This window comes from Chionomys nivalis, chromosome 8 (assembly GCF_950005125.1).
Source record: "Chionomys nivalis chromosome 8, mChiNiv1.1, whole genome shotgun sequence".
Classification (NCBI taxonomy): Eukaryota; Metazoa; Chordata; class Mammalia; order Rodentia; family Cricetidae; genus Chionomys; species Chionomys nivalis.
In genome coordinates this window covers 2,446,674-2,469,253 of record NC_080093.1, presented here as the reverse complement: position 1 = coordinate 2,469,253, position 22,580 = coordinate 2,446,674, and the positions used below count along the sequence as shown (strand labels likewise).

The 22,580-nt window shown below is 45.9% G+C and overlaps 1 protein-coding gene across 1 annotated transcript; it reads left to right on the top strand.

Moving 5' to 3' along the window:
• Positions 1–7,683: 7,683 nt before the first annotated feature.
• On the top strand, positions 7,684–21,572 carry LOC130880005 (inactive pancreatic lipase-related protein 1). Its single transcript, XM_057778812.1, has 12 exons — positions 7,684–7,732; positions 9,081–9,235; positions 9,589–9,714; positions 10,293–10,427; positions 11,844–11,952; positions 13,167–13,286; positions 13,398–13,517; positions 15,116–15,234; positions 15,800–15,929; positions 17,924–18,032; positions 18,692–18,859; positions 21,491–21,572. Exons 1-12 carry the CDS (start codon positions 7,684–7,686, stop codon positions 21,570–21,572), a joined length of 1,422 nt encoding a protein of 473 aa, XP_057634795.1.
• Positions 21,573–22,580: the final 1,008 nt, after the last annotated feature.

Below are 22,580 nucleotides of genomic sequence, written 5' to 3'. Positions count from 1 at the left end.
AGATAAAAAATGGGAAGTTGCTACAGACTCTAATGAAATCTAGAGGATCTTAGGGAATTATGTACAAAATTATATTTCCCCAAATCTGAAAATTTTAGAAGAAATAAAAATTCCTAGATACATATGACCTACTAAAATTAAATTAAAGAGTTTTAAACAGCTTAAGTAGACCAGGAATGAGCAAAAACATAGAAGCAGGGACAGTTTCCCCACCAAGAAAATCAAGGCAGATTCACTGCTGAATTCTACCAACACCACACACACACACCACACCACACTTGCACATATACAGACTGCACACACACACACTGCACATCACACACCACACATAACACATCATACATACACCACATACACACCACACACGCACATATACAGACTGCACACACACATACTGCACATGCACATACACACTGCACATGCCCACATACACACCGCACATGCACACATACACACTGCACACACACCACACACACACACACGCATACACACACCATACACACGACACACACACTATAAATTAAGATTGCCGGGCGGTGGTGGCGCACGCCTTTAATCCCAGCACTTGGGAGGCAGAGGCGGGCGGATCTCTGTGAGTTCGAGACCAGCCTGGTCTACAAGAGCTAGTTCCAAGACAGGCTCCAAAACCACAGAGAAACCCTGTCTCGAAAAACCAAAAAAAAAAAAAAAAAAAAAAAAAAAAAGAATTTCACACACTGTAGTTTGATCACATTCACGCTCCTCCCCAGCTCCTTCCCCACTTCCAAACCCACCTAACTTTTGGTCCTCATCTAACCCAACTGGTCTTGGCTGTATAATCTTGGATGTGAGGCCATCCACTGAAGTGTGCTTCACCTACCGAGAAGCACACCGGTAAAGAAAACCAACCCTCCCTCTTCCCACAGCTGTCAGTTATCAATAGTTCCTCAGCGAGAAGTAGGACTTCGTGACCACAAGCTAACACCAACACTTCTCAAACTGTTCAACAAAATAGGAAGACAGAAAAACTATGACGCTCATTGATGAAGCCACCATGACCCTGACACCAAAACCAGATAAAGGCACAGCAGAAATAGGAAACTATAGGTTAATATCCCTTATGAGTACATGTGCAAAGATCCTCAATAAACTTGAAAATTGTATTCAAAGAGTTCACCATTGTCTGGCATTGTGGCACAGGCCTATAATTCTAGCAGACTGAGAAGGAAGGATCACCATGAGTCCAAGGCCAGTCTGAACAGTAGTGAAATTCTGTCTCAGAAATATAAATAAATAATAAACAAATAACATATTAAAAGAAGATGTATTTCATAAACAAGTTGGTTTCATGTTTAGGTAATACAATGTTTGTTCAATATATGCAAATAAAAAACAACACAATGTCCTTTATTTATGGCTAGAAACCAAATATGAGTGAGTACATCCCATGTTCCTCTTTTTGGGTCTGGCTTACCTCACTCAGGATAGTGTTTTCAATTTCCGTCCATTTGTATGCAAAATTCAAGAAGTCATTGTTTTTTACTGCTGAGTAGTACTCTAATATGTATATATTCCATACTTTCTTCATCCATTCTTCCATTGAAGGACATCTAGGTTGTTTCCAGGTTCTGGCAATTACAAACAATGCTGCTATGAACATAGTTGAGCATATACTTTTGTTGTATGTTTGGGCATCTCTTGGGTATATTCCCAATAGTGGTATTGCTGGGTCAAGAGGACATTGAGACTATAATTCGTGACTCTAGAGAAGCTAAATAAGAAGGTGAACCCAAAGAAAAACATATAAGCATCCCCCTGAATATTAACCTTCATCAGGCGATGAAAGAAGACAGAGACAGAGACCAACATTGGAGCACTGGACTGAAGTCTCACGATCCAAAGGAGGAGCAGAAGGAGAGTGAGCACGAGCAAGGAACTCAGGACGGCGAGGGGTGCACCCACACACTGAGGCAATGGGGATGATCTATCGGGAACTCACCAAGGCCAGCTGGCCGGGGACTGAAAAAGCATGGGACAAAACCGGTCTCGCTGAACATAATGGACAATGAGGACTACTGAGAACTGAAGAACAATGGCAATGGGTTCTTGATCCTATTGCATGTAATGGCTTTGTGGGAGCCCAGGTAGTTTGGATGCTCACCTTAATAGACCTGGATGGAGGTGGGTGGTCCTTGGACCTCCCACAGGGCAGAGAAACCTGCTTGCTCTTTGGGCTGAGGAGGAAGGAAGACTTGATTGGGGGAGGGGGAGGGAATGGGAGGTGGTGGCGGGGAAGAGGCAGAAATCTTTAATAATTAAATTAATTAATTAATAAAAAAATCAGCAAGAAAAAAAATCAAAAAATAAATAAATAAATAAAAAACAACACAGATTTAAGAACATAAATCACATGATCATCTCAACAGATTCAGGAATTTGACAAAGTTCAATATCTTTATAAAAGCCCATGAGAAACTAGAACCAGAAAGGCCATATTTTGCCACGGAAAGGCTGCCTTCAACACTGTAGTCAACTTTGTGCCGATGAGGAGAACCAGCAAGCACTGCCATTTCTCCTCTCTGCCTGCTTCACTGCTATTCAGCACAGTGTTCACAATCCTGGCTAGAGCAATACGATAAGAGACAAGGTGTAAAAGGGGAAGACGTCAAAGAACCACTGTTTGCAGACAGCATGATCCTATGATCAAAACACCTTGGTAATTCCACCAAGAAGTTTTTAAACCTGATACATATTTCATCAAAGTAACAAAGTGAAAATTCAACATATGGAAAATCAGTAGCTTTCACCAATAATGAGCTTGCCAAGGAAGAACTTAGGGGGTTAAGTCTTTTTCACAACAGCTTCAAAAAAGCCAAAATACTTGAGAATAAACCTAAGTGAGAAGATGAGAGACCTTTACAATGAAAAATTTAAGCCCTTGGAAAGGGCAGGCAAGATGGGTCAGTAGGTAAAGGTGCTAGCCACCTAGCCTGACTATCTGAGCTTGATCTCAGGAGCCTACATGGTAGAAGAGCATTAATTCATGCAAGTTTTCCTCTGACATCCATAGGTGTGCTGTAGCAGGCACGCATGCACACCACACACACACACACACATACACACACACACACACTGTGGAATGCCCTTCTGCATGCTGTGATTATGTGTTGCTTTTATTGGTTGATGAATAAATCTGCTTTGGCCTATGGAAGGGCAGAATATAGCTAGGTGGGAAAGCCAAACTGAATATAGGGATAAAAAAGACAGAATCAAGGGAGATGGCAAGAAGCAGCCAGAGAAGCAAGATACGATGTAACAAACCATGAGCCTCGTGGTAAAATATAGAATAATAGAAATGGATTAATTTAAAATGTAAGAGGTAGCCAGGAATAAGTCTGAGACATCAGCCAAACAATTATAATTAATATTAAGCCTCTGAATGATTATTTCATAAGCGGTTGCAGGGACAGGCAGGTGATAGAGAAACCTTCAGTTACAAATGGTGCTCACCATGGTGGGCATGGATCTACATTAAAACCTTTAAAAGCTTTAAAACGGTTTTAGACACACAAAAACAGAGCCACAGTGGGCTTCCTAGTTTCTTAAGCTGGCCATAGTACATATCTTATGCTGGACAGAGACATGTCTCCCAAAGTCGCCTGCAAGATGGAGCCTGACACCAGTGGCCATGAGCTAAGCGGCATGGTAGTTTCCACGGTCTCAGACAGGCCTGGGTACAGAGGGGCTAATCAGCTGCATGTTGTGTGGTGGATTTAGCTTTTGCTCATACAGACAAAAAAAGGTTTGTGGGCAGGCTGTATGCTACCTGATGTCAGCATTGGGGTGGGGGATAAGTGTGAGGCTCGATGCTTGTTGTTGCCTCCACCATGTTGAAAGGATGAGCTGGTGGAACCAAGAGCCAAAGCGGCTGCCCTGGTCCTAGCCACGCCCACTGAACAGTTTAAAACAGTGATCAAAAAGATTACAGGTACACAATAAAGACAGATTCAGACAAAAATAAACCTCTAGATGGGTCACAGTGTGTTTCAAAAATGTATGTAGGCTTGGGAGAGAGAGGGAAAAGAGTATAGGCAGTTATAAAAAATAGTTTTAAAAACAAAAATAAAGTCTTAAGAGAGACAGTAAAAGTAATAGAAAAAATAAGCCACCTAAAAATAGAAAACACACAGAGTCTGAATTATATATACTATTGTGTTTTCTTTGAATTTTTTTGACTGTTAATGAGTATGTAAACAAGAGTAGAGGTTGCTCAAAAATCTGCAGATAGAAACACTCACAATCCAGCTATACCACTCCTGCCAAATACACAGTGGACTCTTAGTCTGCTTACCGCAGGGATAGCCTGCATATTCATGTTTATTGTGACTCTAATTCAGTAACTAAGATATGGAACAAGCTGTTGTCCATCACCCTATGAGTAAAGAAAACATGGTGCCTATATACAATCCGACATGAAGAAAAACCTTCTGTAACCGAAGTGTTACATGAACTAAACCAGACTCAGAAAGACAAATCCTGCATGTTTTGGCTAAGAGCACTGCCTGATCTTCCAAAGGTCCTGAGTTCAATTCCCAGCAATCACATGGTGTCTCACAAACATCTGTAATGAGATCTGGTGCCCTTTTGAGGAAGAGACCTGGTCAGTCGTCCTCATCAGCTTAAGACCATGAACCCCAATATGGTCAAGTCCAACATAACCGCCATATTCGGGCTGCCCATGCATGCTTCAACATTGCCAGGGCATAAGTTTTATTAATTAATTAATTCATTCATTCCTTTCATATGCAGACTCTAAATTTGGGGAGACTATAGGAGGGGAGTAGGAATTAGGGGATTGTGAGGAGGCAGAGGCTATGATATACACATAAATATATGAGTTAACACTAGTAAAACATAATTCAGATGTTAATATTGTAATGTAAATTTCACTTCAGTAATAGATTCTGACCTGATGAGTTTGGATTTAGAGGCAGAAAAGTGCTGACAAAGCAAAACCGGAGAATACAGCTTGGGTTGGTCATTTCATGGTTATTTCCTTGTGTAAAACAGAGGGGACTTCCGTATTGTGGTTGTTTTGGTTGACTAGAATCTCTTCAGGAAAAGATGAGTGGCCCATTTCACTGCTCAGTTTATGTGACATGTAGCACACAAAGGTCCGTTCTGTTTGGTTCTAACAGTGGGTGTTTATAACTACTGCTAAATACATTTTGTAGGAGGACACAGTTCTGAAATATCCTCCTGTTCTAGGCCCCCATAGTCCATAACTAAATCACAACCTCAAAGTAACGTTCCTGCAAGCAGCATGTCCATTCAGTGCAAATGACAGCGTGACGAGCTGTACCAGGGCCCCACCTCACAGGTTCATGATCTGGCACCTCTGGACTGGTTTGGCCGTCCCTCTGAAGCTCAAGTTAGCCTTCAGAGAAACATTTGCTCTTCCCTCTGTTTCTAAGACAATGACTCATCTATGGCTACTGTGGTTTACCTGTTCCCATTTGATTTTCTTTCTTCAAATCTACACCAGAGCTTGGGTGGTGGTAGATTCTAGATTTCAAGAGGAGGGGAAGGGTTTGTCGAAGCAGCGTGAGGACCCTAGAACCTCCACGCTATTGGCGTAAATCAGACACTGAAACACAGTGGAGTGGGATAGAGAATTCGTGAGAACGTTTGGAGCTGCAGTCTGCTAGTTTTTGACAAGGGAACCAAAAACATATACTGGAAAATAGAAATGTTCTTTAATAAAATGTCCTTGATTGTTTCAAGGAAAAATATGTCCACACAGAGAAGAATGTAATTCAAAGATTACATTCTAGTTTATATAACAATGAGCACAGAATGATACCGAATCCAATTTAAGAGTTTAAAACCATGGAAATTTTGGTAGAAACTATATGAGAAGTGCTTCAGGACTTTTACGGGAAGTACTTAATGACGTTTGTCTAGACAAACATTTCTTATATTTGACCCCAAAATTCCAGGAGGAAAACAACATGATAAATGGGTTTGCATCTTTCCTCACAGCTGGGTGGTTTATTTCTCTGTGCCTCGGTTTCTGTAAAGGGAAGCTAACAATAAGTCCTGTTTGGTGTGGCCATGTCAGGCTTAGATGAGATCATTTGGCTCGTTAGCTGTGCTTGAACCACAATGACTAGAGCTGCTGTTTCTGGTTTGTTTTTTGACCAGGGCTCATGCAGCCCAGTCTGGCCTCAGTTTGCTGGGTAGTCAAGGAGCACTTTGAACTTCTGAGCCTCCACCTCTCTAGCTCTGGGGTTGGGCATACATTACCTGCGTGTGTGTGTGGGGGGGGGGGCGCTAAGGGAAGAAGCCAAAGTTCCATATATGGTAGGCAATTACTTTACCAAATGGGGTACATCCCTAAACTGGCTGCTACTCTTTATTATTATGGGGAATGAGTGCCCTTTCTGTTTTCTTAACAGGGGGGCTCTTTGGCCTTTACCCCAGTTCTTAGGCTATTTTGGTGAATTTGACATACTTAACTTAGAAGCAAGTCTGGGACCTCCACACGCTTGCTTTGAGGCTTATCTGAGTCGTGGGAACTGGTCAGCTGCTTCTGGGTGCACAGACCTGAAGGTGAGTCAAGGTCAGGTGTGTCCTGCAGCTGTACAACCTTTCCAGGATCTGGAAACAACACTGACGTGCTATGGACTACTGGTGTGGAATTTTGGGGCTCCTGAACCCCCACTGTGCAAGTTACAATGAGATAGTACAACCATTACAGCTGCCTTAAGCTCTGTGTTTCAGATTGGCTCATTACACAAGTTAATGGGACTGGAGACTGTGGTGGAGTGTTGGGGGGCATTGAGTCTTCCAGGCTGGGTGTTTCTAGCCTTCAAGGGGGGGGGGTACTTAGGGAGGGAATTCTCTTAACAGAAGTTTCCCTTTACTTTCCAATGATCAAGGGCATCCCGTCTATTGTATAGAAGAGACTACCCCTCGCTAGTAAGGTCTACTGCTATCTTTACTGGGGTGCAGTGGGGTGGGGGAGGGGTCATGCTAGAAATAGAAACCAAGGTCTTCACATGATAAGAAAACATTCTATCTTTGAGCTACAATGGACCTTTATTTTTTTTATTTTATTTTGAGACAGACCCTCACTAAGTCACGCAGGGGGGACTTGAACTTGGTCCTCAGCCCAGGCAGTCCTTGAACCCATACTCTTTTCATCTCGGGACACCTGTCTGCTCTTGCACACTGCTTGGTGATGAAACTGAAAACAGAACAGCAGAGCCTGCTTGGCTCCTAAGGATTCTCACAGACACGTAGTGCAAAGCTACAGACTCTCCCACATCTTTCAATCAAGCATGCTTTTGTCTTCCCAGGCTTGTGGGAATATCTGCCCGCCATCCCAACCCTGTGTGTAAATACACACAATAGATTGAAGGGTAGACTTAAGGTACAGATTAAAGCATAAAGTTCACGTAGCTTCTGTTCTCATCACTCTCTTGTTTGCTTGAACTAGAGTTCAAATGATAAGGCTGGGGTATAAAAAGGTCCCGGTGGGTCCCAGGGGAGCCAGCACCTGCCTCCTTGGACCACATAAGCTACCTCTACTCCTCCTCCGTCAGCTAAAAAGCAGAGGTAAGGCCGACAGCCCTGAGTTCGCAAGAGATGTTGCTTGTGGATCCAGGCTGAGTATGTTTGACACCGTTGACCTTGTTGTAGATGCTGATGCTCTGGACAGTCCCACTTTTCCTCCTGGGAGCAGTCCAAGGTAAGCGACACCACAATCCTGTGGGAAGTGATTGTGTGATCCCCCGTGATCGATCCCGTACTCTCAGCAGGGCTGGAGAAAGCCTTAGCCCAGACGAAGCTTGCAGGAGCCCCAGACTTTGCTGGGCTTCTAGGAAAGGTGGTGGAACTCACAGCCTGGTAGAATGAGCTGGGCAATGGAGGGGGGACAGCTCCCTATGCCTGGAGGAGCTGATGGCCTGAATTTTTGAGGGAATATTTTAGAACATCTAGAAGTGACAAATGAACTTTTGCTTAATTAATGTGGACTTCTCAGCAGGTGCTCTGCAAGTATGTTAGAAGAACTTGGGAGGGGATGTTTGAATGCCTCAGATATTTTTATTTTACCGAAAATAGATTTCTTTTAATACAATATATTCTGATTACAGTTCTTCCTCCTCCTACTCCTCCCCATCCCCTCCCATCTCCCCCATATGGATCCACATCCTTTATTCCTCTTGTTAGAAAACAAACAGGCAGCCTGGAGCTGGTGGTGCACATCTTTAACCTCAGCACTCAGAAGGCAGAGGCAGGCAGATCTCTGTGAGTTCAAGGCCACCCTGGTCTACAGAGCAAGTTCTAGGACAGGTTCCAAAGCTACACAGAAAACCCATCTCAAAAAAAGGAAGGGAGGGAGGGAAGGAGGGAGGGAGGGAGGGAGGGAAGAAGGAAGGAAGGAAGGAAGGAAGGAAGGAAGGAAGGAAAAAGAAACCAGGAATCTAAGGAATAATAATAAAAAAAATAAAAAAAAACCAAGAATATGACAAGAGTACCAAACAAGAAAGAGCCAAATAAAAAGTGTAGAACCTATATATAGATGCAGAGACACACATGTTCGCATACACAGAAATCCCATAAAAATCAAAAACTGGACACCACAACATCTATGCAAAGGACTCATATGGTTAAAACAAATTCATTATGAGACAAAAACCTCCAAAGATGCTGCTGAGTTCATTTTGTGTCAGCTGTCTACTGCTAGGTGTGGGGCCTGCCCTAAAGAGGGTTTGTTTCCCCAGTGAGACTCCTTTGGAGGAAACCAGATTTCCATTTGCAAGGGGCTATCAATTTGATAGCTTCTGGGTTAGCATGCCTTGCACAGTCATCATCAGAGAAGCTTCCTCCTGCAGTGGATGGGAACAAATACAGAGACCCGTATCCAGACAGTGTACAGAGAGTTAGAGACCTTGGAAGGCTCAGTCCTAAAAGGGATGATGTCTCCGTCAAACCACTAGCTTCAGGGCTCAGGAAACTCTGCTGGAAAGGAGGAGAGTGCACGGGAGTCCAGGCACACCAGCTTCTCCTTGAGTTTACCCGTTCTCTCTCCTCAGGAAAAGAGGTTTGCTATGACAAACTTGGATGCTTTTCTGACACTCAGCCCTGGGCAGGGACAGCCATCAGGCCCCTAAAACTTCTCCCTTGGAGCCCTGAGAAGATCAACACCCGCTTCCTGCTCTACACCAATGAGAACCCAAATGCTTTCCAGGTGAGACGTCTCTGGGAGGCATCTCCTTATCCTTGTACCTGGTCCCCAGGCATGGCCCACCTTCTGGGTGAGCGGACGGTTCACAGAAGCTGGGTCCTCCTGCTCTCTCTGTAGCTCTGATCTGGGCCCAGGGTTCACTGTCCAACAAGCTCATAGGAATGGTAACCCTGTAAGTCCTGCCCCAGACCCAGAGGAGGCAGGGAATCAGGAGTGGAGAAGTCAGGATGGGCGTCCTGAAGAGCTGATGGGTGCTCAGCCTTGAGAGGACAACACACTGGGCCAGGCAATGATGGGGAAGAGACAGGCTTACGGGACAGCTTGGCAAAACACTGAAACCCTTTCTGTTGCCACAGCTTCTCCAGCCCTCTGACCCGGCAACCATTGAGGCCTCCAACTTCCAAACGGCCAGGAAGACTCGGTTCATTATCCACGGCTTCATAGACAAAGGAGAAGAAAACTGGGTGCTGGATATGTGCAAGGTAGGCGACTGACCCATGCCGCCACATCCCACCGAGCTGGCCCATGGAACACAGCCGCAATACATGCGCTTGACAACAAGAGATCTTCGCAGCGACTCAAAGGCCGCAGTTCCCCTTCCTGCTCCTAACCCACATCTGCAGCCAAAAGCAGGGACCTCCAGGAAATGTTATGCCATCTTGACTGTGGAAAATGACACCTCCTTCCCTCTTTATAGCTCAAGAAATGCCCAGTGGTCTGGCATGTCGCCTAAAGAACCCCTCACAAACAGAACCACAAGGTCACATAGCTCGTAATCACCAGACACTACGCTGGGGTCTTTTCCCATCACACCCCATTCCTCTAATGGTATAATTGATCCACCTTGTCAGATTTAGCTGAAGAAGTCAGAGAGGCTGGCTTTTCCCTCAACTTTAGGGTATGGATTTTCTCTGCTGCTAGTATTTGCCCTTGTGGGTTGCAGGAACCCCTGGACAGAGTCCAGTCCATCTCAGCACCCTAAGAGACAAGGAACACTTCTGATCCCTGTCCAGATGGATTTCCCATGCCCTGTGTCAACACTGTGTCTCCCCAACCCTAGAACCTGTTCCAAGTGGAGGAGCTGAACTGCATCTGTGTGGACTGGAAGGGAGGCTCTCAGACCACCTACACGCAGGCTGCCAGCAACGTGCGAGTAGTGGGTGCCCAGGTGGCTCACATGCTTGACGTCCTTGCGGTGAGTGGGCTGCAGGGGTGGGGGCAAAGGTGAAGTTAGCCCTTAGTGACACATGAGTGAGAGAAAACCTTACCAGCGAGCACTTAGCGACGGGGTTTTATCATCCTCTTGGATTTACAGCTAACACATAGTGATGGGATTTTACTATCCCCTTGGATTTACAGTTAGGGAGGCACACAGAGGGTAACTAGCTTGCCAAAACATAGAGCAGGTGAGTAGATGATTTTGTCTCCGGGGCTCAGACCGTCTGGCTCCAGAAGCTGTCCACCACACAAGGTGAATCTGTGCAAAGCACCGCCAAGGAAAGCCAAACGAGCCAGGAGGCAGGACGTGCAACGGATAAGCACGGGTCCCTATAACGATGGGTCCCACTGAAATTCTTCCTGCCGTGGCCATTTCAGTTGTTTCTTCCTGTGCTGCTCTTTGATCTTCACTAATATTTTAAGTCTCTCATTCTGTATGTTAATTCAGGAATTCTTTATGGCCAGTTTTTGTACCAGGTCAAGGTCCCACTATTTCATGTCTTCTACATAACAGGTCTAGAAAGAACCAACCGCTTCTGCGCCCCTGAAGAAATCAGAACCCATGGGGTTGCACAGAAAGCAGTGTAGAGGCCTGTTGGGGGGTATCATAGAACATTGCGTGCGAACGCCGTGAGGATCCCATGTTTCTAGAGCAGATGGGCAATAGCACGCAGGAGATAAAGGAAATCCCTGAGTACTAGGCCTTCAAGGAGCTACATATAGGGAAGACTTGCAATGACCACAGAGTGTGATTTCTTAGTGCAGTGGCTCTCCACCTGTGGGTCACGACCCCTTTGGAGGTCAAATGACCCTTTCACGCGGGTCACACAAGACCATCAGAAAACATGGATATTTATATTATGATTCATATCAGTAACAAAATTATAGTTATGAAGTAGCAATGAAAATAATTTTATGTATGGTGTCATGACAATGTGAGGAACTGTATTAAAACATCACAGTGTTAGGAAGGTTGAGAACCTCTGTGTTAGAGGGTTCTGGAGATAGGGGAGCAGGTGTGCAGGCTTTATACAGGCATATGAGCATGGTTAACCACCTTGTATGTGGGGGGTGGGTGGCATTTGGGAAGCCTCCCAAGAAAGAGGTATCTGGATTGCTAGAGAGAGGATCTTTAGATAAGAACTGGGCAGGAAGATAGGAAATGGGCTACAGTGTGGTGTAAAGCAGGCCCAGGGGTGACAGAGCAGGACACTCTTGGAGGCCACAGGAAGTTTTAGCTGGAGAAAAGTCTAGGAAGGGCCACTTTGAGAAAGTCCTGAGGTCCTTGTCAGGAGTTAGCACTCAATGCTGAGGCCCCAGGAAGCAGGGAAAGTTCCCAGCAGGATCATCATGCTAACCAGCATGTCCTGGACATGTGATCTCTCCTCTCTAGACAAACTACAGCTACTCGCCTTCCAAAGTCCACCTCATCGGCCACAGCCTAGGCGCCCATGTGGCCGGGGAAGCAGGAAGTCAGACTCCAGGCCTAGGCAGGATTACTGGTAAGGTCCCAGGTCACATTCCCACAACTCCGAATGGTCATAAGCCGGTAGTTCAGTTTAGAGCTGTCTGAACCCCTTGGCTGTGGCAGAGCTGGGGACACCCTGACAGGAGGTTTTAGGGTACTTCTAATAAACATGTGGGCCATCGCTGTTGGAGAGGAAGATAGTGGTTGTGTTTCTCTGCGATGCTTCTGACGTGGCCCCCGCTGCTCCTCTCCGGGTGCAGTCTTTCCCTTTACGTGATTCATGCAGCAGCTTTGAACACCCAGGAAAATGCAGAGTTTAGCTAGTGTGGACCGAGCAAGTACCCTTGAACAGGGACTGCACTACCCATTTCTTCCTCCTTCTCTTTGAAGTCAGGGGAGAGTGGAACCTGGAAATTGCTGCCCCCTTTTTCTGTTGGTTAAAGAATCCCAACTGCAGAAACCACTAAAAACACCCTTTGACCGACACCATCAAAGCAGCCTTCAAATGCAGCAAAGCCTTTGCATCATAGCAGGAGCAATGGAACATATCTACATGAGAATGTTCATGCCATTATCAAAGAGAACACAGATTAAGTGCCTGATTACCCTAAATACTAAAAAAACAAAAACAAAAACACACTTGTGTTCCTCATCTAATCCTTAGAACCAAAGGAGCTCCATCAGGGAAGCAAGCGGCTTGCCCAGGGACACACAGGTGATATGAGCTCCAGCCAGTCCCTGTGCCACACATTATATATTAAATTATTTAATCAACAGCTATTTAAGCTGATAAAGTGTTTGCCTTCAATTTGTAAAATAGGGAAACTAAGATATAAAAACCTTGAATGACTTTCTCAAAGTCATACACGAGTTCTCCAAAAAGCAGCTTAATAGAGATTTGGAACCAACAGCCCACACAGGCCCAGCACTCTGTTTTCTTCACAAAGATAAAAGGCAGGAAAATGCGAATATTAAATACAACAGATGTGTGAAAGAATCTGATGTTGAAAGAAATCCTTGCTCAAACACAGTCTGAGTTCTTTTCTCACGTGCCCTCCTCTCCTGCCACAAAGCCCCCTTTAAATGAGTGACCCAGGACGCCACGCCCAATGTTCTACAGACAGGCAATGACACTGTATGACTACAAGTGTGGCACCCATTCAGTTTGCATGTTGCCCAGCCTGTACAGCCATACACCTTGGTCCTTCATGGACCGGCTGCTTGACACTGCTGGGACATCTCTTTTAGGACTGGATCCCGTAGAAGCAAATTTTGAAGGGACTCCTGAAGAGGTCCGGCTCGACCCCTCCGATGCCAGCTTTGTTGATGTAATTCACACAGATGCTGCTCCCTTGATCCCATTCTTGGGTGAGCCCCCTGCTGTCCCAGTCTCTAGCTGTGGATAAGAGTGTTGGTGTTTTAATCCTGAGAGTGCTGTGCAAGCCAAACCCCATCTCCTTGTTGTTACAAATATTTTAGGTTTTGGAACTAATCAAATGATGGGCCACATGGACTTCTTCCCCAACGGGGGACAGAACATGCCCGGGTGCAAGAAGAATGTCCTGTCGCAGATTGTGGATCTAGATGGCATCTGGTCAGGTAAGGCCGTGGGGGCCAGGCCAGGAGGACAATGCTTCTTTGGGTAATCAGTACTTGCTATGACAGATATCCCGCCTGGAGTGTGTGGAGACCAGTGGGGAGCTTCGTGTGCCACTCCTCAGATACTACGCACCTTTTAAAATGATACAGGGTCCCTCGTTGGCCTAGAGAGGTGTCTCCACCTTGCCAGGGCTGCGGAAAGCATGTTCTGCCATGTTTAGATTTTCTCCACTTGGGTTCTGAGGGTCAAACTTCAGACCTCACACCTGCAAGGCAAGCATTTCAATGACTGAGCAATCTCCCCAGCCCCATAGCAAATCTTAGTCATAAAAAGTACTTCCTTTTAAAAATATATGATTTTCTTTTTTGCATATTATTTCTGAAAAACAATAACTACATAACTCTCAGATCTACTGATTCTGTATTTCCTCAAAACACGGCCATGGATGTACATGGATGTACTTGCCTCAGCAACAAGGAATCACAGCCCTCGGTCTCAAAGCTCCAACTCCAGCTGTCAGCCGGCAGTCACCACATAGAGAAGGGAAAGTGGCAAGCATGACATAATGGATATCTCAAGAGATTTTCCTGCAAACGTGCCCTGGGAATCGATATTATGGTTCAATCGTAGGTAGCTAGCTTCAGTTGGGTAACTAGGGTAAGGGTATCCCAGAGGCATGCATGGCAAAGCTATCTTCACAGTACAAGTCATTGCTCACTTCTATTGAGCAGGAATGAGGAGCAATCACATGAGGAAGGCTAGAATGGGACTGCCTACTTAGCATTGGTGAGCAGACCTGGGGACAAAGGACATCCTTCTGTTAACAGTTCCAATACCGCCTGATGAGATTGAGAATCCAGCAGTCAGTCTCAGCCATCCCAGTCAACTGGCAACATCCAAGTTAAAATCTTTAGTGGGATGATAGACTCTTATGAGTGCCATTTCTGCTCAATTCAGTCCAAACAGCTCAGATGTCCTTAATGCAAATATTAGGGACCCATGTTTGGGCTTTGGCAGCTCCGTCAGCAAAGGACAATAAAGTCCAGACCAGGTCTGGATATGCAGGGCGATTTGTCAAGCATCTTGGGTAAGGACCTGGGAGAATGCTGTAGGAATGAGAGTGGACAAGAATGACACTCAGCTGAAGCCCCTGAAATCTACATTGACCTTCATTTGCATAAGAGCATCACGACAACGTTCTGGTGCTTATGTCACACATGGGAGGATGTAGTGCATCTGGTTGTGTTACTCCTGGATTCAGAGGCTGGAGGGCCAGTGTTGAGCACCAGCTGAACTGCGTTTCGTTACCACTCTCCCCTGTGATGGCTGTGCGCTGCCGGTCACCTGTGGATACTTTCACACGGGGATACTAGGACACCTGCCTGCTAGGGAAGGGGAGGGTCTGGGGACAATGCCAATGAAGTAACCGGAACATTACCCCCAACACCCAAAGCCTCATTGTTTTATTGCCATTTGTGAATGGATTATGAACTTAAATTCTGTAGATGCAGGCTCGCTCTGGACCTGGGAGAGAGGCACAGATGCGGTCACAGCCTGCCTCCAATTGCCTGTACTGACCCCCTGCCTGTCTCCTCAGGAACCCGGGACTTCGTGGCTTGTAACCACCTAAGAAGCTACAAGTACTACTTGGAGAGCATCCTCAACCCGGATGGGTTCACTGCATACCCCTGCACTTCCTACAGAGATTTTGAGTCTGTAAGTTATTACTCTGCCATGAGTGGTGGGCAGCACACACTGAGGTTCTATTATGTGGGGACCCACAGTTCCTCTCGACAAATGTCTGCCTTGTCCCTCAGAATGCATACTCCTTGGGAGTGAAGGAGGGAAAGAGTCCCAACAACTTTGGCTGGAAGTATCAAAAGTGTGTGTGTGTGTAGAGAGAGAGAGACAGAGAGACAGACAGAGAGAGACAGAGACAGAGAGACAGAGAGAGAGAATAGCCGGGGATGCATAAGATTCTGTCTAAAAGAAAGAAAAGGAAAACTACTGGTAAGTGCTACAGGCAACATGGAGAGCTGACGCCACTGGCATATCCTAGCACTGGAAAATACAACTGATGGAAGCCGGGCCCAAGACGGCAGTGCCGTTTAAAGGTCCCTGACCATTCTAACACACTGCACATCAGGGCTAGGAGTTCTGCTGAGATGGAGAGAACTCAGAGACAATGGGCTCCAGTTCTCTTCCCATCGCAAATAAGGGAACTGGGCTGTAGGGAATGGAACAACAGCTCTCTCCAGTCTGCCCCTGCTCTCTTCACTAGGACAAGTGTTTCCCCTGCCCATACCAAGGCTGCCCACAGATGGGTCACTATGCTGATCAGTTTGCCAACAGGACAACTGAGGAGCCACAGAAGTTCTTCTTGAACACAGGCGACGCCAAGAATTTTGCACGTAAGTTGACTACTCACTCGGGCTAAGAATATGCCACTCCCGTTATGAGGAAAAGCTTGCCTCTAACCTGAAAGAATTCTGCACAAGTTTGATTACCTTAGAAAAAGACATGTTTGCCCTGAGCCTCCCCTGCATGGTTTCTCTGAGGAGAAGAGAGAATCTGAGTTTCTTTGATTTATTTCCATTCTGTGGAACAACTGGAAGTCAAAGGGTGATTTGTGGGGTTGAGACAGTTTCTGTAGCTTTGGGACAGCTGGAATTTTTACCCCTCTCCAGTTCATCATCCTGTTCCTTTTTAGGTCTCTCTCTCTCTCTCCCTCTCTCTCTCTCTCTCTCCCTCTCTCTCCCCCTCTCTCTATGCCTCTCTCTGCCTCCCTCTCTCCCTCTCTCTCTGCCTCTCTCTCTCTCTCTGCCTCTCTTTCTCTCTCTGCCTGTCTTTCTCTCTCTGCCTCTATTTCTGCCTCTGTCTCTGCCTCTCTCTTCATCCTCTCTGCTCTCTTTTCTATGTCTCTCACCATCATCCTGTCTCTGTGTCTGTCTCCATCTCTCTCTCTAACACACACACGCACGCACACACACACACACACTCCTGTATTCATTCAGCAGACATTCTTGGTACTAGCTCTTTGCCAGCCCCAGTCTGGGCATCTCCCCTTCTCTACTCATGTTCCCCTGGTGCCTCTCTGTTGTAGAGTGACCGGTTGAGGAAGGGATGACTTCTTCCATAACCCCACTGAATGCACTCAGATGCTAGGTCCAGATTAGACATGTTTGGTCCATCTGTGACAGTTTTTACATTTGTGATACCATGAGGTATCACTCAGTAAAAACAGAAACTATGTGTCTATAATGCTATATGAAAACAATACATCCTGTGTAGTTTCTGAAAGTCGGGTGTATTGAGGCATAATTTACATACTTTAATGCATGTTTCTAGTTTGACAAAGCAATCGATGGGTGGATAACTTCATGAAGATTCAGGGCCTTCACAACACTGTAAATACACATGCCTGTAATTTTTTGCCAGAAGACTGATTTATCAACCCCTACTAATGCAGTAATATTTGGAAGGCTTGCCTATATTTAACTATAACAAAGGGATCATTTATTGCCCAATCAACACTTATGTATGAATCACAGATATGGGTTACTAGGTACAGGAATAGAAGGATGATTAAGCCAATGTTCTGAAATTTATGAGTCCTAGGTAGAACTGGGTTTGGTGGGCTGCTGCTGGAATTAACGGATGGGGAACTTGACCCTGAAAAGAGAACGAGAAGGGGCAACATCTCTGGGACTGTAAAAGTACGTGGGACTTAGATAGGGGTGTGAATGCACCTGTGTATATACGTATAGATAACTGAGTGAATTTGTGTGTTTTACATTGAATGCACATATGCGCATATGTGTATATATGGATGGACTATATATGTATATTTATGTGTTTGCATGTTCTATGCCTCTGGGTGTGTATGTGTTATGTCTCTGTGTGTGCATATTTGTGCATGCTCATAAGCCCTGGAACAGTACTCTAGGTATGAGTTCATATGACAGCTACCTGAGCACCAGGGTCCTAGAGATGCAGAGATAGGACAGACCCAGGCTGGAGGTGCTCTGCACTAAGCCATCCTCCCATGGGTAGCCTGTACCCCTGGCTCCTCTTCTTCCATAACACACAGCACCACCACTCTGGAGCAGAACTTTCTCCAGCAAAGGGTTCGCTCGGCCCTGTTGGATCCAGAAGCCATCGGCTCTATGTGGCAGTTTAAAACCCACAACCTGGCTAGTGAACTTGAGGAAGTGCACAGTTATTATTATTTGTCATGCATGTAACTGTAAGTAGGTCTAGAGGGGTCACCACTGGGTGCTCATTTAAGGTGTGGATGAGCAAATACGATGTCTCATACTCTGTGCTGCCGTAGAAGAATGTGGGTGATATCTGGGCTCAACTGTTTTCTGTGTCCATGAGGTGACCGCTCCCTTGCTTTACCCAGGTTGGAGGTACCGAGTCTCCTTGACACTGTCTGGAAGAACAGTCTCTGGGGAGGCCAAAGTGGCTCTGTTTGGAAGCAAGGGCAACACTCAACAGTATGATATCTTCAGGTAATCCCCGTACGGTGTGCAGAGTGTTAAACATTTACATCTCTAGACATCAGTGGATTTGAAACTACTTTATGTACAGAAAATAATTTTATACTTCCAATTACTTTTAATTTAAACCTAACCATTTCTTTCCAGCACTTGGGAGACAGAGGCAGGAGGATCTCTGTGAGTTCAAGGCCAGCCTGGTCTACAGAGAGAGTTCCAGGACAGCCAAGGCTGTTACATAGAGAAATCCTGTCTCAAAAAACAAAAACAAACAAAACACCTAATCATTTCTTGATTTTATATTTTAAAAATCTACTATTGTTCCAGATAACACATGTTAAGATGATAACCTACAATATAGATGATTCTTCTAGAAAAAACTAAAATAATTTAATTTTAATTAAATTTTAATTTTTAATAATTAATAATTTAATGAGAGAATTTAATCATTTTCTACAAAAAAAGAGAGAAATTTGAATTTGAAAAACAATCCTAAATAATAGATTGAGGTTGCCAGCTTATTTCCAGTTTTTCATTCCTCCATCTTTGATTGAGGATGCGTTTGGAAGAAGATTCATTATTATAAGTCAGATAAGAGTGGCAGGTCATGGTTCTTTGTGGTCATCCCAATGTGCTTCCATAAACGTGAATATTTATAACTTTTTTATTTCAAGGGGCGTTATGAAGCCAGGCGCTATACATTCCAATGAGTTTGATGCCAAGCTTGATGTGGGAACAATTGAGAAAGTCAAGTTTCTTTGGAATAATCACATGATAAACCCAAGCTTCCCCAAAGTGGGTGCGGCCAAGATTACTGTACAAAAGGGAGCAGAACGAACAGAGTACGTATCTTCCCTGGCTGAGTCGTCTGGGGATGTGTGCAGAGGATATCTGTGTGGGAATTCCCTCCCCTGGGACAGATAGAAAAGAAATCACTTGAAAGGGGATGGAGAAAACACAGATCGGACCATTCTTGAGGAATCCTATCCTCACCCACAGCTTCCTCTCTCCCTGCCTGAGTAGGCACAGGGCCTTCAGGGGAAGAGAGGGCAGCTGGGATGGGGACGATAGGATGCCCTAGGGAGGCAGAAGAGAGCTCCAGCCCAAGGCAGCCCGCAGACCTTTTGAGGCTTTGTGAGAAGTGTCTGATCCTGGTGTTCTTGGAGATTGGTAGTTAAATGGGGCCAGCAAACTCAGACTTTTAGAAATACCACTTCTTCTGGTGGGAAAGAAGTGTTGGCCTGTGGTTGGCCCACGGGTCACAAACTTGGGTGAACTTCTACTTCTGAAGTCACCCCTGTTCCCCTAAGGTGAGAAGGCAGAGACTTCAGACTGGTCAGGTACTCAGCATGTTCTCAGTGGGACTACAGCAGAGAGAGAGGAGACCCAGGCTGGCCAGTGGAGAGCCTTACCCCTCGCCTTAGCACCTCCATTGTAAGCCACTGCCTCTAGGTCTGTTAAGTATTCCAAGACCCGGATCCCACCACCGCGTGGCTAAAGGCACATTAGAATGTCACTGGAATCCTGAAGGTTTCTGAAGATAGATGTTCACTTTCTAGAAATCAAGAAGGTCGGGTTGAAGCAACTCCTGAGGCCCTGTGGTCCTGAGCCCATTACTGTCATGGGCCCTTCAGTGACTGAGCACAGATATTTTGCCTACTTCCTCTCTGGGAGGAGAATTTCCCTTAAAGTTTTCATTCATTTATTTATTCGGGTAGGTATGTGTGAGCATGTGTCATGGTGCACACAAACCCAGAGGACAGCTTGCTGGACTCATTTATGCTGTGTGAGTTCTGGGGGTCAACTCAGGCCAGCAGGCTGCCAGGGCCACTACCTGCTGAACTTCTTACTGGCCTAAGAATCTCTCAAGCGATCTGACACCAAGTGGCTAAATATAGGAAAGTCAAAACCCACTCCAAATGCTACAAACTAGCTTGGGGAATAAAAAAAATTCAACTAGTCAATTATCTAGACATTCTATTAGGAGGGTTTGCCGGGAACGCTTTTACTAAATAACACTAATGATAATTATAAATTAAAGAGAATCAATATTGAGACTCAACCTCTTCTGGATTCCCTCTCCCGTGTAATCTTATGTAGTCATCTCAGTGAGATTTCAAGTGCTACCTAGGGCCTGCTGACTGGACTTCTTCCAATGATAGAAGACCAAAAGAAAAATTGAGCCCATCCTGCTCTCCCTACCCCCATTCCATCCAGGACCCATTGTAAATGTGATGTTGGCAAGGAATCCATGGGTACCTATCCTGGAAAACTGAGGGGAAAAGAAGGTAGAGCCTGCACCAAGGAGGTTACACTTTAGCTGTTGAGAAAAACAAGACTTTGGGTGCACATGGCAGGTCACATGACCCACGGGGAGGACAGAGACCACAGAATGCTGGGGGGATGGAGAGGAGGGGAGGCAGGAGTCGCATGAACTGTTGAGGGGCTGGCAAACGGAGGCCAGGCTACTGGGACTTAAATGCGGAGCTTCCAGGCTAAAATGTCTAAGACAGACACACTCAGAAGAGAAAGTTGGAGGAGGCCAACAGAGACTAGTTTCATTAGGGTTGCTTACAGGAGCATGGATAACGGGCTCCTCAGGGGTACGTGGTTACTGTGGAAAAGCAAAGCAAACGTAAACAGTTGGGACAAAGCGTCAGAGCTCACTCGGTGTCAGCCCTTGGTTCTTCAATAACCACAGAAACAGCCACTCGTGTCTGTGTTAGTTTCCTATTGGAAACCTTTTCCTGCTTATTGTTGTGAGATGTTGCATAATTACCACGGGAGTCTCAATAACGTGAGAGGGAGCCCTCTTCTACAAATGAAGACATCATCAGGTAACAGTTATCACTGGCAGGTGGGAGAGATGTGGAGACAAGGAGAAAGTCGGACTCTCTGGTCCTAGCCCTGGAAGACAGGTCAAGGGAGATTTGGATGGGTAATACTACAACAGAAAATATGGCCAACAGCATAGGGTAGACTTGGAATTGTATCTTGGACCTTTACCTTACACAGAGCCTTCTGCGACTCAGTTTCTTCTCCTGTAAGGCAGGGGTAATCAGAAGACCTCCTCACCCACGGGTAGTGTAGTTTACACACGTAAACCTTTTGATGTATTTGCTTGCAAGTGAGAATTCAGTCTCTCATAGATACCATGGCCTTCAGCTGAGCCTTGGGAGCGCTGAGGAAAGCATTAGTGACTGCCTCTAAGTCAGTCGCTTTGACCATCAGCGTCTGTTAAAATGAGAAAAAGGAGAGTGTTGCCTTAGGAGGCCACAGTCTGTATGACTGGACCAGTGATGGGTTCACTTCAGAGCAACAGCGAGCCCTGCCCTGGGCTGGGTTTTATACTGGAAATCCAGATGGTCACAGCCTCTCCCAGGCCTCTGAGCTGCGCATCCGTGTACACTGGTGTGTATGCTTTCACAAGGCTGACAGAGCACGCCAGTACCAAACACTGTGTTTCCTTACAGGTACAACTTCTGTAGTGCCGAGACAGTGAAAGAAGATACTCTGCTCACCCTCATGCCTTGTGACGCCCCAGACACGATGTGACCTCCTGTTAATGCCAATAAAATCCTCTGTTGCACACACACACACAGCGTCCCTCTTAGATGTCAGCTGCCACCCATGGGGACATTCAGCAACCAAATATTGGAGACACTAACGAGCACGTCTCTGTATGTGTGTCCCTCACCTTGGCGCCCCTTGGTCTCCTCCACGCTCACTTTTCTGGCGCCCCTTGGTCTCCTCCACGCTCACTTTTCTCTTTCTCAGAGAGGGTGTAGGTTCACAGCACAAGAAAAGGGTGATCATCTTACAGTGAGGAACTGAGGCAGAGAGCAGGGAAGGTCTAGGCTCACACGTGAATTCATGCCCCGTCAGGAGTGACGGCCAAGTTCCACTCCACCGTCAGTGTTCCTTCCCCACCCGGCTACTGCCTGTGGAGCCATAGAAATCCTTTATGATGCTCACTTCCTGGCTGTTAGAGGTGTTGAAGGGGTCTGGGTGGGTGGGGGAGAGCTCCATGATGGCTCTTGTTGGGAAACTCACGTGAGCTCATGTGCACAGCCAGTCCTCTGACTACAAGGCTACTTCTCGGGCCCTCCCTGGGTGCCTTCCTGCAAGAAGGATCCAGGATGTATTCTAGGAGGTGCACGATGCAGACTTCCTGCTAGAATTATGAGGCAGACTTACTTCCTGCTTGAATTACTGGGGAGCCCTCAGTCAGGTGTCATGTGATGTTTTACTCTTTTGGCTTTTTGACGGGTCCACTACCCAGCTCCCAAATAAATCACACATGGAGGCTTATTCTTAGTTATAAATGCCTGGCCTTAGCTTCGCTTGTTTCTTGCCAGCTTTTCTACCTTGTGCCTCTGGGCTTTTACTTTTCTCTTCCTTCTGTACATCTTACTTTCAGCTCCTCGGGGACGGGTGCTCCAAGTAGCCAGGGATGGCAAATACTACATGGTCTTTTGCTGTTGTTGGAGCCAGCAGTAGACCTGACCCCATGCTCCAGGCAAGGTGGCCCCGTATTAGCCAAAGAACTCAATCAATGCAGTA

What these genes read in the sequence shown, in the direction of transcription:
- LOC130880005 (XM_057778812.1), top strand. Translation starts at nt 7,684, where the DNA reads ATGCTGATGCTCTGGACAGTCCCACTTTTCCTCCTGGGAGCAGTCCAA. An exon ending in ACATGCTTGACGTCCTTGCG is followed by an intron (nt 10,428 to 11,843) that starts GTGAGTGGGCTG and finishes TCTCCTCTCTAG; the next exon opens with ACAAACTACAGCTACTCGCC. An exon ending in AGGCCTAGGCAGGATTACTG is followed by an intron (nt 11,953 to 13,166) that starts GTAAGGTCCCAG and finishes CATCTCTTTTAG; the next exon opens with GACTGGATCCCGTAGAAGCA.